This window comes from Malurus melanocephalus, unplaced genomic scaffold (assembly GCF_030028575.1).
Source record: "Malurus melanocephalus ecotype Western Australia unplaced genomic scaffold, MMel_1.1 scaffold_27, whole genome shotgun sequence".
Classification (NCBI taxonomy): Eukaryota; Metazoa; Chordata; class Aves; order Passeriformes; family Maluridae; genus Malurus; species Malurus melanocephalus.
This window is the reverse complement of record NW_026623259.1, coordinates 369780-384995: the sequence shown is the minus strand read 5'-3', so window position 1 is coordinate 384995 and position 15216 is coordinate 369780. Positions and strand designations below refer to the sequence as shown.

General features: G+C 40.9%; 1 protein-coding gene across 2 annotated transcripts in view; it reads right to left on the bottom strand.

Moving 5' to 3' along the window:
* The window catches only part of LOC130589225 (ankyrin repeat domain-containing protein 26-like), a 49758-nt gene extending 35453 nt beyond the window's left edge, over positions 1-14305 (bottom strand). For both annotated transcript variants that reach the window (XM_057390470.1, XM_057390471.1), the window contains exons 1-11: positions 13872-14305; positions 11666-11780; positions 11280-11453; positions 11069-11175; positions 10416-10553; positions 9506-9657; positions 3559-3592; positions 3407-3479; positions 2099-2159; positions 757-1754; positions 119-254 (exon numbers count right to left, since the gene is read on the bottom strand). In XM_057390470.1, the coding sequence (XP_057246453.1) occupies positions 119-254; positions 757-1754; positions 2099-2159; positions 3407-3479; positions 3559-3592; positions 9506-9657; positions 10416-10553; positions 11069-11175; positions 11280-11453; positions 11666-11780; positions 13872-14074 (2191 nt within the window). In that variant the 5' untranslated portion in view covers positions 14075-14305. The remainder of the gene's footprint in view (positions 1-118; positions 255-756; positions 1755-2098; positions 2160-3406; positions 3480-3558; positions 3593-9505; positions 9658-10415; positions 10554-11068; positions 11176-11279; positions 11454-11665; positions 11781-13871) is intronic.
* Positions 14306-15216: the final 911 nt, after the last annotated feature.

Here is a 15216-nt window from a genome sequence, read left to right as displayed (position 1 = left end):
ATTTTGCTATCACAGGAGTCAATCACCACTTTAGTTCATTTTCTATGCATTAATATTTGTAGAGAAGAATTTGTAGAGGAAGAATTTGGATCAGGATTTGCTAAGTCATTTCTCTCACCAGAGTTGTCTTTCAAAGTTTTGTGGACTTCATGACTATCATTACAAACAGAAYTTTTCACGTCCTCAACAACTGTAGTTTGTAGCTTTTTGCCAGCACCTTCCTTCTCCTCTTCGTCAAGTTCAGATGATTCTTCCTAAAATAGATCAACCAAATCATCATCTTCGCTGCTCCTCCATAAGCAATTCCTCACGTCTTTACCTCTGGTTTTCATTTAAGTTATACCATTCTAGAGCATATTTGTTTTTTTCTTCTACTTTGCTCTACAGAAAATCATTAGGTTCCTGTTCTCAATCTTAAGCAAATTTCTTTTTGCTTCCTCACTTGCAGCCATCATACCATGAATTTTCCTAAAAGATAGTGAAACTTCACAGATAAAAACTGTAACATAGAACTGAGAAAATTTTAACGGATTCCAGACTCTATTGTCTATGCTTTTTCCATTTTACTGTACTATTCTTATAGCAAAGAAACTGCTTTGACTCCAAATAAGACATTATCTAATATCAAAAGTGGATGAGCAAAAGACAGATATACGTGAAAAGTAAGTATTAAGAGAAATCCACTTTACCATGCCTTTCTTACCTATCTGAGCCTCAGAAAACACACTTGTGATTGAATCACCCCTATATACTTACTTTGGTACTYAAGCGAAACGTTGCTCTCAAATTTTCTTCTTGCTTATTTAAGTGCAAGTTTTCACTTTCTTGTTTCAGTGGTTTACAGACTTCATTATCTACTCTTTCATATTGCTCCTCTTCAGTATCTTCACCATCCACACGTTCAAGTATGACAGAGGTTGGTCTTTCAGGTCCTGGGTTTTTTTCTGCTAACCAAGAATTATGGCCACTTTCAAAGCCATCATTGAAGTTTGACTTTTTCTCCCTAAGACAACTATCCAAAAGAGGCTGAGGYATCTCTTTTTTCCAGTCTGTTGTTTCAGAGCCCACGAAAAATGAGTCAGTATTTTTATGAAACTTCTCCTGAATCATGCTTTTCCTGTTACTGCTTTCTTGAGTATCTTGCAGATTATTCAAATTTTGAAAGACAGCTTGTTTTGGTACTGATTTGTGAGCTCTTTCATTATTCATGATCTTTGGAGACACTGCTGTTTTATTTTCTTGAAACCTTTCACAAGAGCCAGCTATAAAAGACACRGGAGAAACAACAGATTCCTCTACCTTTTCATCATGTTCTTTACTTACTTCATCATCATCACAGACATCTCCAGTTTCACACTTAGCTTTACTGAAATACTCTAATTTCTGATTAATTTCCCCTTTAGGTTCTGTTTTCTCCTCTTCCAGTATTTCATTAGACTGAGTTTCTTCATCTTCTWGCTCTTCCTCCTCCTTTTCATCTTCAGTAAAATCTTCATACTCCTCCTCTTCCTCTTCTTCCTCATAATCTTCATCACCATCTCCGACATCATTTTCATCCTCCTCCTCCTCCTCTTCTTCCTCCTCTTCCTCTTCCTCCTCCAATCCTTCTTCATGTGGGTTGCTTGCAGCTGAGGCATCTTGATTAAASAATTCTTCATTGTCTCCTTTGCTCACATTTGCACCTGATAGGATTTTTTGTTTGAGACTTTTCTTTGGCGACTTAGGACTTTCAATTCTAGAACCTTCACCATCATCTTAAAGCACAAAAAAAGGAAAATGCATGTGAATAGAAGGACTTATGTAAACACTAACAGGCATGTTGTCAGATTAATGTACAAGAGAGAAGCCATTTGGGAACGTCTAGAAATAGACAGAAGTGAGGTTTGGAGGTTGGGCAGGATGGAGGATGAACTTGATGAAGGAGAAAGGCTTAAGAGGGGATTAATATCTTAATTTTAATGACTTACTTTATTCTGAATTATTAAGTGTTGTGTTTTCAAAAAGCTATTTTTCTCTTTTACCATAAAAAAAAAAAATCCCAAACCAGGCAAAAGCAAGTCTACTTTATATATCAGTGTATCATTTGCAAATAACTTACTGTTTTTCCTAAACTGCTGTGAAGCATTCATTAACAGTGTCAGGTTTGGCTTCTGCAGCTTCTGTAAATAAACATTTATTTAAAATTTTTAACAGTAACAACAAATCCTTTGTTCACATCAAATCCTGAACAGTAATTCTATCAGACTGTCCTTATGACAGTGCTGGTTTCATCCTATACATCTACACAAAAGGATCATACACAATTTAGTAAGTATTTCACATTGTGCAGGCACCCTTCTGCAAATTGTTTCCAAAAATATTTATGTGCATAACCGTTCTAAAAATCGCTTTCTAATATYTGTAACACTTAAGTAAAATTCAATTATATTTAAAACTGCATTTTCAGGATGCTCACTTGCAAATGYGCACAAGGTAAGTAACTATTAATATCCCCATACTCAATGCATAAATAGTCCCTCCAAGTACAATTAAAAATAGCCCTAAATTCCAAAATCATAGCAGAAAATGTAAAMAAATATTAAAAAATCAGTGTAAATATCAGAAATATTTAAATCAGTGTAAGAGTATGAAATCACATTAAAAYTAAACATGCTTGCATCTCCAGCATYACAGAGYGGGTGGAACTACCACACTCAGGTTCTACATCACTGCACAATGCCAGTGCAACAGAATTGATGCTCCAGACATCTCTCAGAAGATGTCAATTCCACAGACCACTAATAAAAACAGTAGGCATGAGAGCTTGTAACTGGCAAAAAGAGTACTACCCAAGCATTCAAAAATGAAAGAGGAAAAACATGCAGTGTGAGACCACATGCAAGTATTCATGTCATCTATAAGTCATCTTATAGAAGAAAACAGATGAYCCATTTGAGTAACTCATCTGTTCATTGAGTACTCTTGAGGAACCTGCTGAGGAAAGGAGAGATAGGTGATGAAGGATTTCTGTAGATCTCGATAAATAAATGTCCTTTATCACTTAGGACTCTATCCCCAAATGTACGGGAAACAAACAGTGTTTGGAGAAGAACGGATAGGTTATTATAGTAACTTATAAACTTTYAAAGTCTGCAAATCTGACTCATGTGAACAAGAAAAAATAAAATTATGTGGTTATCTTGTCACATACTGCTTTTTTTTCTCCAAATTACAAATCTACTGCATAGTCTGTTACAGCTTCAGGTCCTTTAGGAAAAACTCACAGCAGAAGGAAGGCTGGCAGGCCAGAGATTGCTCTAAAGAGAAAACAATATCGGCTGGAACWGCAGTCTGTTTCAGTTCCAAAGAAAATTTTGCTTCAAACCCCTTATTTTTACAGGACATTTTTCCTGCAAATGCACCATACCTTGGGGGTAAAATCAAGTTCCTCTTCCTCAGAGGTATGCCAACTGTCATCGCTCCCCTCTTTCTCAGAGCTTCTTTAAAAGCAAAGCAAAATGAGTACTGTGTCTCTCAAGTCATTTCTCAAGTATGTGTTAGGTATTTTTAAAGTCTCACCTTATTGAGTCTCCTTGGGAGAAGTCATCTACTGCTGTTCAAACATTAATTGACATGTTGAAATTAAATTTAGCATGCTAAAAATTAACCATTTAAAAATCAAACATTTAACATGGACAATGCTACACATYATAATAGAACAATGCTTTGGGTTGTAAATTCCATACAAGGTGGCATAAATGACAGCATTTCCAAAACAAAACTGCTCCTTCAAACAACACTGAATTTAAATAAAAAAATAAAAGGACATATAAAGACCAGAGGTATATCTTCTTCAGACTGTTATAGGTAGAAGTTTAAGAAATATGAAAACATGTCTAAACTAAAAAAAAAAATTAAAAAAGCATAACATTAATATGCTATGTTAGTAAACAATTAACAAAATGGTGTGGTTTAGCAAGATATTATGTAAAAAAACTTTCAAAGTATTCAACCTACACACAAGTACACATCACATACATAGATKTAGTATTTTATGCAGCATTGTGTATAACATTATGCTATACATTACACTATCTGCTGCTCTACCCAGTTACAGATTATTTTGCAAAGGTGATGAAAATCAAAAAGCATAATCAAGCTCTAAAGCTCAAGYAGAAGAACAGTTCTGTACACTGCACCAAAAAGGGAATTCAGCAGAAAAAAGGGGCAAACCCAGAGCAYTCTACAGCACACTCCAAGTGTTCATCAGGGTTACAAATGTGACTTGCTCATAGGATAATAGGATAAATAGGTCAGAAGGAACCTCAGGAAGTCTCTTAGCCCGCCTTCTCAAGGCGGGCTCAGTTATGAGGTCAGATAAGGCTGTTCAGGGCTTTACCCAGTGTGGTCTTAAACACTTCCAAGGAGGGAGATTGTACTGTTCCCACATCCAATTAGAAACYATTTTGATGCCATTTCTGCCTCTTCTATCTCTGCCTCCTGTCATGTGCCACTGGGAAGCATTTGACCTTGTCTTCTCACATTTACTAGAAGCTGCTGCAAGATCCCCTGCAAATTCATTTCTCTAGGCTGAAAAAGCCCAGTGTYCTCAATATATCCTCAAAGGGTAAATATTCCTGTCCCTGATGAACCTGATGGCCTTCCACTGAACTTGCTCCCTGTTAAAAGACCAATCTCCCTTGCACTGGAGGTTCAAATTTCACCCAGYGCAATGGACACAATCCAGAAAGTGCCAAGTAGCAGTGGATAATCACCTTCCTCAATCTCTTGGCTATGCTGCTCTTAATAAAATGCAGGACACTGTTCCCAGGGCACCCTGCTGCTGGCTCATTCTCAGCTCACTCTCCCAAGAGCCATCAGGCTTTCTCAGGAAGGCATGTCTCCTGCCAGGAAGCACCAGCATGTTTTGTAGCAAGGGGTTGTTCCTTTCTGCATGCAGACTTTGCACTTGGCCTGGATGAGTTTTGCAAGACAGGCCTGACAGTTCATTTGCTCAGCTTGTCAGAGTAAAATGCCTCTGAATGACAACACTACCCTGAAGTGCATCTACTGATCCTCCCAACTTAGGGCTATTTGCAAACTTGGTAAGAATGCCCTCTTGCACACCATTGTCTACTAAAAAAACCTGAACTCTGGGAAGCCAGTTTTAAGACTGCTAGAACCTCTCAACTATCAACAGCTACGATGAAATAWAAGGGCTCTACAGATCCCAAAACAGAAGGGGAAAGCAAACCCAATCTTCACATAGTAGCTATTTCAGCATTCCTTAAGTTCTTGATAACTAATATTTGTTAACTATCATYATAACCAATCCAAGGTTTTTGGCAGAATCATTAAAGGGAAAAGAAAACAAAGGCATATCATGCCTGAAGACATCTTCTCTACTAGAATTAAACACAAAGGAGCATGGAAATTTTTTCTGTTCTAAAGACAGCATTTATGTGGGAATTTTGATGAGTATATCTYCTGACCTGCACTGGGCTTTTGGACAATGAAATAGAGTGCATGTCATACAGAGAAAACTAGAAGCTGAAATTGGCAGTGCAAGGACAAGCTAAGAGTTAAAATACCAACACAGTCTCTAATTTTTACTGTTTCCTTTTGCAAACACACAGTATTTAAATAATATTAATTAGSTGTACATACCACAATTTCCTGTTAAGTAAATCAGTATCAGCAGTCAAATCTGCCTGCTAATATCCCAAGATGAATAAAAACCTGTCTCCACCAGTGTGGAGCAGTCAGTTATCACTCTTGACAGGTTACTTCAGTTACATTTTCAATTAGTATTCAAAAGAACTGAGTATACTTTCCAAAATTTTGCTTCTAATGTACAGATKAGTTCAGCTGGGTAGAGCATGGTGCTACTAACACCAAGTTTGTGGTGGGCCAATCATTGTATGGGCAATTTACTTAAGAGCTGGACTTGATGATGTTTGTGGGTCCCTTTGAACCCCAAATATTCTGCCATTCTGTGAATAGTAACTTTCAGCAATGATCAAGACCAGGTCACATTGTCCTTTAGAAGGCAAGAGAAMAAGTTCAGGAGCTAGCTTAAAGACAGAACTCTGATTGCAGCAGAAATGGAATCTAGAAAAGCAGTCTCTGGAGATTGCTTGTTTCTACTTTAATTGAAGCCCATTTCCATTTCAGAGAAACAGAGATGCTTATTTAAAAATAAAATTATTTACTATCACCAATGACAAAAAGCAAAGACTAAATTCAATAACAAAGAACCAATGCAAAACATGCAAACAAAAAAAATCACACCAAACCTGCTCTAAAGTAGTTCAGAAAACCAATACCATCAAAACAGGGACCTCCAAGATAATAAACATCATAGATGTGTTGATATTTCTATATTGTACATCACTTTCYATGTTTTAAATGCTACTATACAAAATACCTTTCCTTGATTTTCCTGTTCTTGATGTCTGGTTAGAAGACTGTTGCATTTCTATATCCATTTAGGAAAAGGCATGGAAAGGACAGATGGAACAATGACATCAGAATAAACTGGAATTTCCAGAAACTTGGAAAACATAAGCAGTACATCAAAACAGCTACAGCAGTGGGAGAATATCTTGGGACTATCAGCCTATTCTACAGTTAGAAGTGCTGGAAACAAYCCAATCATAATCTACAGAACACTGCTCTCAAGGGACAGTGTCAAACATAACTTAATGTACTTGCTCCATGTAAAACATCCATATTTCAGTAYTTTGCAATACTGAAAGAGGTTATCAGAAATATACTCTCCTGACAACTTYGTATTTATCTCTGCTGAGACAACTCAACTTTACTACTCCTTGTCTAGCATGTCTTATGAAATGCCTTCATGGTCGTGGAGTGCCTTACACATACAACACAMAAAATTCTTTACTGAAAGCATCTCGAAAATCCATGTGCTCAAGAACCAAACTTTGGAGACATACTACCCAGAAATTTCAAGGCAATCTTGGCTCCCTGTACTCAGACCAGCGTGCAACTTTAAGACATTAAGTTATTTACACTTACTCAAGTTACAGTTCCAGTGTTTCTCAGATCTTKCTAAAACAGGAACCCAATAACTTGTTGCCTTAAATCAGCTCATCCTAAAAGTTGTGTCAGTTGGTGCCTGATGCAAACAAAGGTCACTTCTACTTCAGCTCRAAGAGTCTGACTTACATTGATTTGACAATGCTGAACTGTTTCACATCAGCTGTGCCACCAGACACAGACAGGAGGGCAGCGTGTTCCCCAGGGCTATAGAGAAGGCCACAACTGGACCAAAATGGGTGCACTGACAGGCATCATGCATGTGTGTTTGTGTGAGTGTGCATGTCTGCGTGTTGTGGAACACAAATTCAGAATATAAATCACTGTGCATCTGCTCTATCCATCAGACTTACTAAAATTTTGTGCTCTAAGGCAACAAATCATTCTGTTATTGCACCTGACACCAAATTTCTTCATGATGGAACGCCTGTCTCAGAGCAGGAGTCTCGCTTATATTGATTTTGCCACATGCAATGAAAGTGGCAAAACGATTTGTATCAAAAAAAGATACATTTAAACAGTTAAGAAAGGATCTCACAACGGTTTCTCATCCCTTCTACACTTCTCAGTTTCCTTAAGAGATGATACAGGACAATTTTTACTGACCTTAGGAGACATAAATCACTGAAGTACTTTTTTCTAAGAGCTCTATGTTGAAAACTCAACCATTTCTGTAGGAACCCAGGAGCACAAAAGGAACAAWACATCACACAGTAAATACTCAAATAAGCAATAGCCAACTTCTTAAGTAGGCTGAATTGCTCATTAGAGGAGAGTATTTTAAAAAATATTCAAGAGGTGTAAAGCAGCAAAAGGAACAAGTACAAAACACTAAAAGATCCCAGARAAATTGTATAGAAGACCAACAGAGACAAAAATAATTCCAAAATGGGTCTTTCTGTTCTCYTGAGATCATTCCAACCTCTCCTCTAACACAGCCTTCAAAGTCTGTTACTGGAGCATATCAGAAGGACTCTCATAATGCAGGACCTGTACTTTTTGTGTGCAAGCTARAGACTACAGAATTAAAGCAGGTAAATGTTCTTTATATGCTACTAGCCTCTTAGAGGCAGTAACACTGTGCAGTTTGGGCAGAAGAACATTTTCCTGATTAAACCACCTGCACAAAAACCTTTCAGAGAACCCCCAAAAAACCAAAACAAAACCTCTTACCCCCCAAAAAAACAAACCAACAAAAAAAACCCTAAACACAAAAAATCTCCAAAACAAACAAAACCCCAAAAAAACCCACCATGACAAAAAAAACCCCAAAAAAAAACCAAGAAAAAAAAAAAACACCTGTAATCTATCAAGTAACTTTACAAACCAAATGTTCCTAAGTCAAAGAACAAAGTCTTACTCTAAATTAAATTCCTGCATCTAGGAAAAGTCAGTGAGGAAAAATATCCTGTATTTTGCTCCTATTTCTTGACACATTTAAAAATGRAGTGAGGAACTGTATTTAAAGGAATAATGAACTGTGTTTGAGCACTGTCTTCTGCCTATTTGCCACACAATGCCAACGCAACACCCTTAAAAACTCAGAAAGAATAAAATCTCTCACTTGTAGGGCTTGAGATGTAAAGTACAAGACAAACAATTTAATTTATACTAAGGTATTAATTTTCTAAGACTCCTCCAGGACTCTAAGCTTATAAGGATAGACTGGATTTTTAAAACTCACTGAAGGAGTTAATTTTTTGATCACAAGGCAATTCAATTGTATTTCTGGATCACAAGGTAGTAATTTTTTTTTTTCATAAAAGTTACTGAAAGTGGAAGAAAAGCATTATTTTTATTGTAAATCAAACTATGTTCAAGCCAATGCAGCGTACACARACACTGCAATGTTATTGCCAACCAAGTAACTTTTATAATATAGTATTTGCTATATCTCTACAGCACCTCCATGGAAACAATTATGACAGATTCTGAGAAACAGGACATGCAAAAAAGACTTTAGTGGAATTATTCACATTAAAATGAAGACAMAAACTCCATGAAAATCAACAAGACATGTACCTTTCTCCTCATTTCTCTGTTGCTTCCCAACTACAGAAAGAGGAATAACTTCTCAGGAGGAACCTACTGCTTTTGTAATTGGATTTTCACAATCTGAATGGCCACCTCTAGATATAAGTACACACTTGAAAAATAAAACTACTTTTGCCTAGTTCCTTCCCTATCCCCATTCTCTCTCCCTCAAGGAAAACCCATATAGAGGGGCAGTCTGACTGACAGTAACAACGCTAAGAAGTGAACACAGAATGCAAATGAAATGCCTTCACAGCCTGACAAGCAGCACTTCCAACTGTCATCGAATAGGCACATTCACAAAGCTTGTGCTACTCCCTCTGATGCTCCACTACGATAAATGGTGAAAACAGTAAGCACTAACAACACAAAACCACTAAAGGAAAGGCCACAGTGATTCTCCCTGTGAGTACTCTGTGGTTAAGCATCTTACCTCCTCTATCCACAGCAGGTGCACCCAGCGTAAAGCCAGCAGCTCCAGGCTTGTGTGGAGTGCCAAGTACTGTGATGCTTCGTGCACCACCACCTGTAGAAGCTTCTCCTGYGTTTTCCCAGTCTGCATATTCTGCCAGCTGTTTACTAAGACTGTACACAGAGAGGAAATACAATTGGTAAAAAATAATCACATACTTGCATATACCATTTAATAAAAGAGTTAACAGCCACTTCTTATCCACCCTACACATATTCATAGCCACACAGATTTACATACTCATATGCACTTATTGCATGACTATTACACACTTCAATATTCACTACAATCACATTCATTCTATAGATGTCATACTCAAACCTATGAAGTTATTACTCCTGCTTGGCACCTGTCAGGTTCCACCTCTGGAAAACTGCAGCATACAGACATGTYTTATACCGTGTAAATGTGAGCTTAGCAATAAAACTTGAAATCTATCAGAGAACTCCGGATAAAAATTTTCCTCAACTTCCAAGTTAAAACTAGATACTGGAATGATACAGACCCAGAAGACAAGAGGAAATGGCCACAAGTTGTACCAGGGGAGGTTAAATAGGATATTAGGAAAAACTACTTCAGTGAAAGAGCTGTCAGGCACTAGAACAGACTGAACAGTGAAGCTATTGAGTCACCAGCCCTAGAGATATTTGAAAGATGCTGCAGATTGGCACTTAGGGATGTGGTTTAGTGGKGGGCTTGGCAATGTTAGGTTGATTCTTAGAGGCCTTTTCCAATCTAAATGATTTTATGAAGACATCACTGAGCATACCTTCAACATAGGTCTCAACACACCACTAAGCCTTGGTGCTGTTATCAAAAATTATCAAAAACCACACTGACAACTTACTCTAATGAACAGTTTAAAATTTACCTAGTATATCCATGAATAAYAGCATAATCCTCAGCTGTCCATCCATTCGTGTCTTTATGTGAAACATCAGCACCATACCGAAGAAGAACTTTTATCAGATTAAGCTCTCCACCAGAAGCAGCAGTCATAAGTGGGGTTCTGAAGGATCCAAAACATATCATATGAAATAGCTTGTTTTACGCAGTCACTGTAATCATTTTTGTCTCTGCCTCAAAAAAGTATTCTCCCCATTACTTTAAAATTAACAAAAGAAAAAGCATTTTTCATTAAGAGAAACAATAAAATAGGAGAGGATCTCAAAACAATTAAATGTTTAATCTTAAAACAAAGCTTCCACATAGACAACACTTACATACAAACTCWACTACTATGCAGGAGATGGCTTTTCAATTTGAAGCAATGCTGCTGAGCTAGYGGCTGGCTTCTTCCCAGAAAGGCCATCACAGATAACATTTTGCAATCCTCAATGTGGAAAAGCACCAAATGAGATATGACAGCAARTGACTGAAATATGACCATCTTTCATAAGTCACACAGAAGTAACTGCTTATGTGTGGCTCCTGGTTTTGTATCTTTTCAGACCTCATTCCCATGCCTCAATCCAACCTAAACAATACTAAAAAGACCCATGCAAAGTTTTGACAGCCCCTCACCTTTCACATTGATCTCGAGCATGCACGTCAGCTCCTTTTTTAAGGAGAAAWTCCATTATTTCTTCATGATGCTCGGAGATAGCAAGAATAAGAGGGGTACATCCCTCCTGAAAGGACAGATAATTTAAAAACCAAAGTGAAATTAAAAACCTTCATGAAAAATATGAATGCAACTTTTGGAAAGCATTTCATTAACAAATATAAAGTTTACCTTATTTTGGGCATCAATATTGGCACTGTGCTCCAGTAATAGCCCTGCTACAGCGATACTACCAGATAGGACAGCCAGATGAAGGGCAGTGTTGCCATCAGTGTCTGCCAGATTTGGGTCAGCACCATGGTCTAGCAGAATAGCCACACATTTTTCTTGCTGGCACTGTACTGCCTGGAAACAATACACAAAAAACTTGCAGTATTTACTACTTTTTTTACAATCGCTCCAGCTTCCCAATACTAGGAATTAAGAGCACCTTCAAAGATTAGTTAACATATGCCCATTCCACACCAATCATAATATGCATGTTTTTACAAAGGTCTACATAAAGAATACTAAAAAATCAGTAAGCCTCACTTGCAAGAACAACATAGTCCATGTACCTTCATCAGTGGCGATCTGTTATCATTGTCAAGAAGGTTTAGCTTGCACTTGTTTTCAACTAGATACATAACTACATCCACATGGCCGTTTGCACAAGCAAGATGCAGAGCTGTCCTGAAAATGATACAAATTGAATTAGCACAGACAGGGATAATTTCAGGCTTTTTTGCTAAACAGATATGACCACAAGTTTCACTTAGCCAACAACCCAGCAACTACAAGCTAAGCAATGTAAAGCTCTAGAGTTCACTTTGACAAGCAGSTGACCAGGTAAATCTTGTAGTGATTAGCTCTGACCCAGGATTCATGACTAGCTGCTATCACACCTACAAGTGCTTTCAACTCTGTGCCACGTTGTGTCTTCCCTTTTCAGCAAGGTTGAAAGCTTCCCTAGACTACCTATGAAAAGCCTTTCATCTCCTGACTGATGCTGTTCCATACACAATTTTGGACATCCTATGGGCTACAGGACCCACTTTATGGAAGGAGCCTGTAGGTGTGAGACCTTGCCACATCCCTTGCAAGTGTAATCTGCTTTTAGAAATCCCAAGTAGAACTGAGATATTCATATGAACAAGGCATACACTTAAGCCTTTACTTCACAGGTTTCCTGTTCTTCACTTTTATTTCCAATCATGTCTTTCAGTCCCTGGAGGATGTGATGAAGCTCTGAAACACAATTGCATCTGATGGTTATTGAGCCCACACATCACACCCACAAGCACTGAGAGGACATAGGCAGGCCCATAATCCTAATGATTGGTATAACATACACTGGCTACAGCAAGCAGGCAGACTGTCCACAGGATCCCCGTAAGGTAAGCTTTCCAGCACTGAGCACTGTCATGCCAAAATCTGCTGTGCTCTAGAGAACTTACACTGCCTTGTCTCTTGTAAAATTTGTTTTGGGTTTTGTTTTTTACAGTGTGCCACCTTGTTTTCCCAGTTATAACACTGATAATAGCTTGTTACACAAAAGAAAGCGTTACAAGAGGGAACAAAGACTTATAGACAATACATCAAAATACAAAAAAAAAGCCAAATAATACCAAGGCCTGCTAAGATCTGATGACTATTTCCATAAAGGCCATTGGGCACCCTGACTCAGGCAAATGGGGCAGGCACAAAATGCAGTCAATTCACCTTAAATCGCATCCCCCATCTTYAGCTTCATAATCAAACACTAGTTGCCAACATTCAGGCACATAATCCTAAATACTAAAGTATGCTTACTGTGCTCTTCCTTGCTTCTTCTACAAATCTAGGTGTTTTTAGAGAAAAAAAAAAACAAAAAAAAACCCAAACTAGATGAGTTTTATTGCAGCCAGAAGTCCTAGATGAGTTTTATTGAAGCCTTCTGGACAGTAAGCCTGGGAGGCTAACCTATACTGCTAAAAGAAGAATCTCTTCAGAATATCACAAAGGATTTGACTCTGAGCCTTTTCAGAAAAGGTGATTCCCTTATGCTTATGACAGATCACTAGGAACTATGCTGCAGCCCAGCGCTTCTACTTAAGAACTGGTAAGTGCTTGCTGTGCTTGACTCAAAACCCCACACAACAGCACCTGCCAGAAGCAACAGTTTCTCCTGCAAGTCACTGAGCAGATCTTCCAGTCCGGCGTACTGTTAGCTGTACCAAAGCCTCAGAGCAAAAAAAACTAACTGCCGCCTAACACTGTGGCTTAGGCTGCCACACCACAGTCACAAAAGGAAACTGTGCATGCAGCATCAATAAATGACATGTTGATTTTGTGTTATAAATCCTTCCTATCTGCAGTGTCTTTAAGTTGCTACCGAGGTAGTGCATCCTTCGGGCTCACTACTGAAGCTGCACGCTGAGCCCTCAGAGGCGCACACAGGTGCGATTACACAAGGCTGGAGAATGGCCTTGAGGCTCCTCCCGCCGCTCCCCTCTGCCAGGCTAAGAGCTCGCTTCCATTCCTGAGCCCCTGGGCAAAGATATACGACTCCGGGAATGAGGAGGCCGCGTCAAAAATGGGAAGGCGACAGTTGGCCGAATTCAAAAAGTTTATGGCAGCACAAGCCTGATTCCCACCGCCAGCCAAGGGCTACGCTGTGCTGCGGCGCCCGCCCTGCCGCTCCTCACAGCGACGCGGCCGCTCCGCCCCTGCGCCGGGGAGCTCCCGGGGGCTGCTACAGCTCACCTGGGGCTGCCGAGACCGCCCCGCGGCTCCCGCCCTTACCGCTCCGCCTTGTCCCGCCCGTCGATGCCGTATTTCTTCAGTCCCTGCCGCACCTGGGCCAGGTCGCCGCTGGCGGCCGCGCGGTGTAGCTTGCCCAGGTCCTTCTGCCGAAGCTCGTAGGCACCGGCGGGGCAGGGAAGGGTGGCGCTGCCGGGTGGCAGCTGCCCCTTCTTCTTCCTCCCAAACCCGAAGATCCTCTTCATCCCGCGGCTGGAACGCAGGCACAGTCTCGTCAGAAGAGAGCGACGGCGGGAAGCACCCGGCGGGATGTATCGTGCCTCAAGCAGGAACAAGGGAGAGAGCTCCCGGCAGCGACCTTGTCTCGGTGCGKCTGCTGCGGAGCGAACCCTGGGGCGGCGGGAGCCCCGGGGCACAGACRGCACCCACGACCCCCGGCAACCCCRACCCACCGCCCCGCACACGGCGAGCCCCGCGCAGGCGCAGGACGGGCGGGCAGCGGCGGGCGGGCCCGCGCAGGCGCGGTGGCGGGAGGCGGGGAGTTAACCGACATAGTTCTGTGCGGGAATCCGTGTCCCGGGGCGCTTCGTGCTGTGTGGGTGCTGCTGTGAGGCTTGGGTGAATGGGTGACAAAGGAACAGACAGCAAGGATTAATACAGGGAGAAAGGGGATGGAGCGAGGCTTCAGACAGGCTTCGTTACGTGCCTGACCAGATGCTGAGGAATACGTCTGGTTCAAGTAGCTGGGATCGCAGGCTGCCGGTTGAGGTGCAGATGGAGCTTTGCGTGGGAGCCCGAGAGGCCATGAGGCCGTGAACTGCCAACCTTCGGAGCATCAAAGGGCGCGAAGATGGGTGACGCTAATCAGGTGAATAGAATCTGAAAGACAAAGCAGGAGCCTGGATTGCCGACTTTTTGGATAACAAAGGAGTTGAAGACCGGTAACGCCAGCGAAGTGGTTGGACAAGGAGAGTGGGACTGGAGCCTACGACTCCGATTTGCGGCGCGACGGGGGCGGTAGAAGCCCAGGGTTCCTTATGTAGGTGTCCTCGGAGGCACCAGCTCTAGCTGTTTATGTGTTACTGCACAGGAATAAATGGCTTTATGGAAAGAGATGTCTGAGCCTCTGCTATGGGAAACCTGGGGTCGAACTGGTAAGGAAAGCTGGTCTGGCTGTGTGAGAGTGGGGTGTGGGGAGGGGTGTCAGGCGAGGCACCCCTCGGCTCGCTGGAACCGTGTAGGGGCTGCGCTTCCAGCACTGGAAGCCTTTGGCCCTGGCCTCTGACTGTCAGAGTTTTGTGAATGGTCAGACTGGGAAGCCTCTGTAAAGCCCATGACAGACTCAGAAAGCTACTATCTRGTAAATGTGGCTAAGTTTGGCACCGGC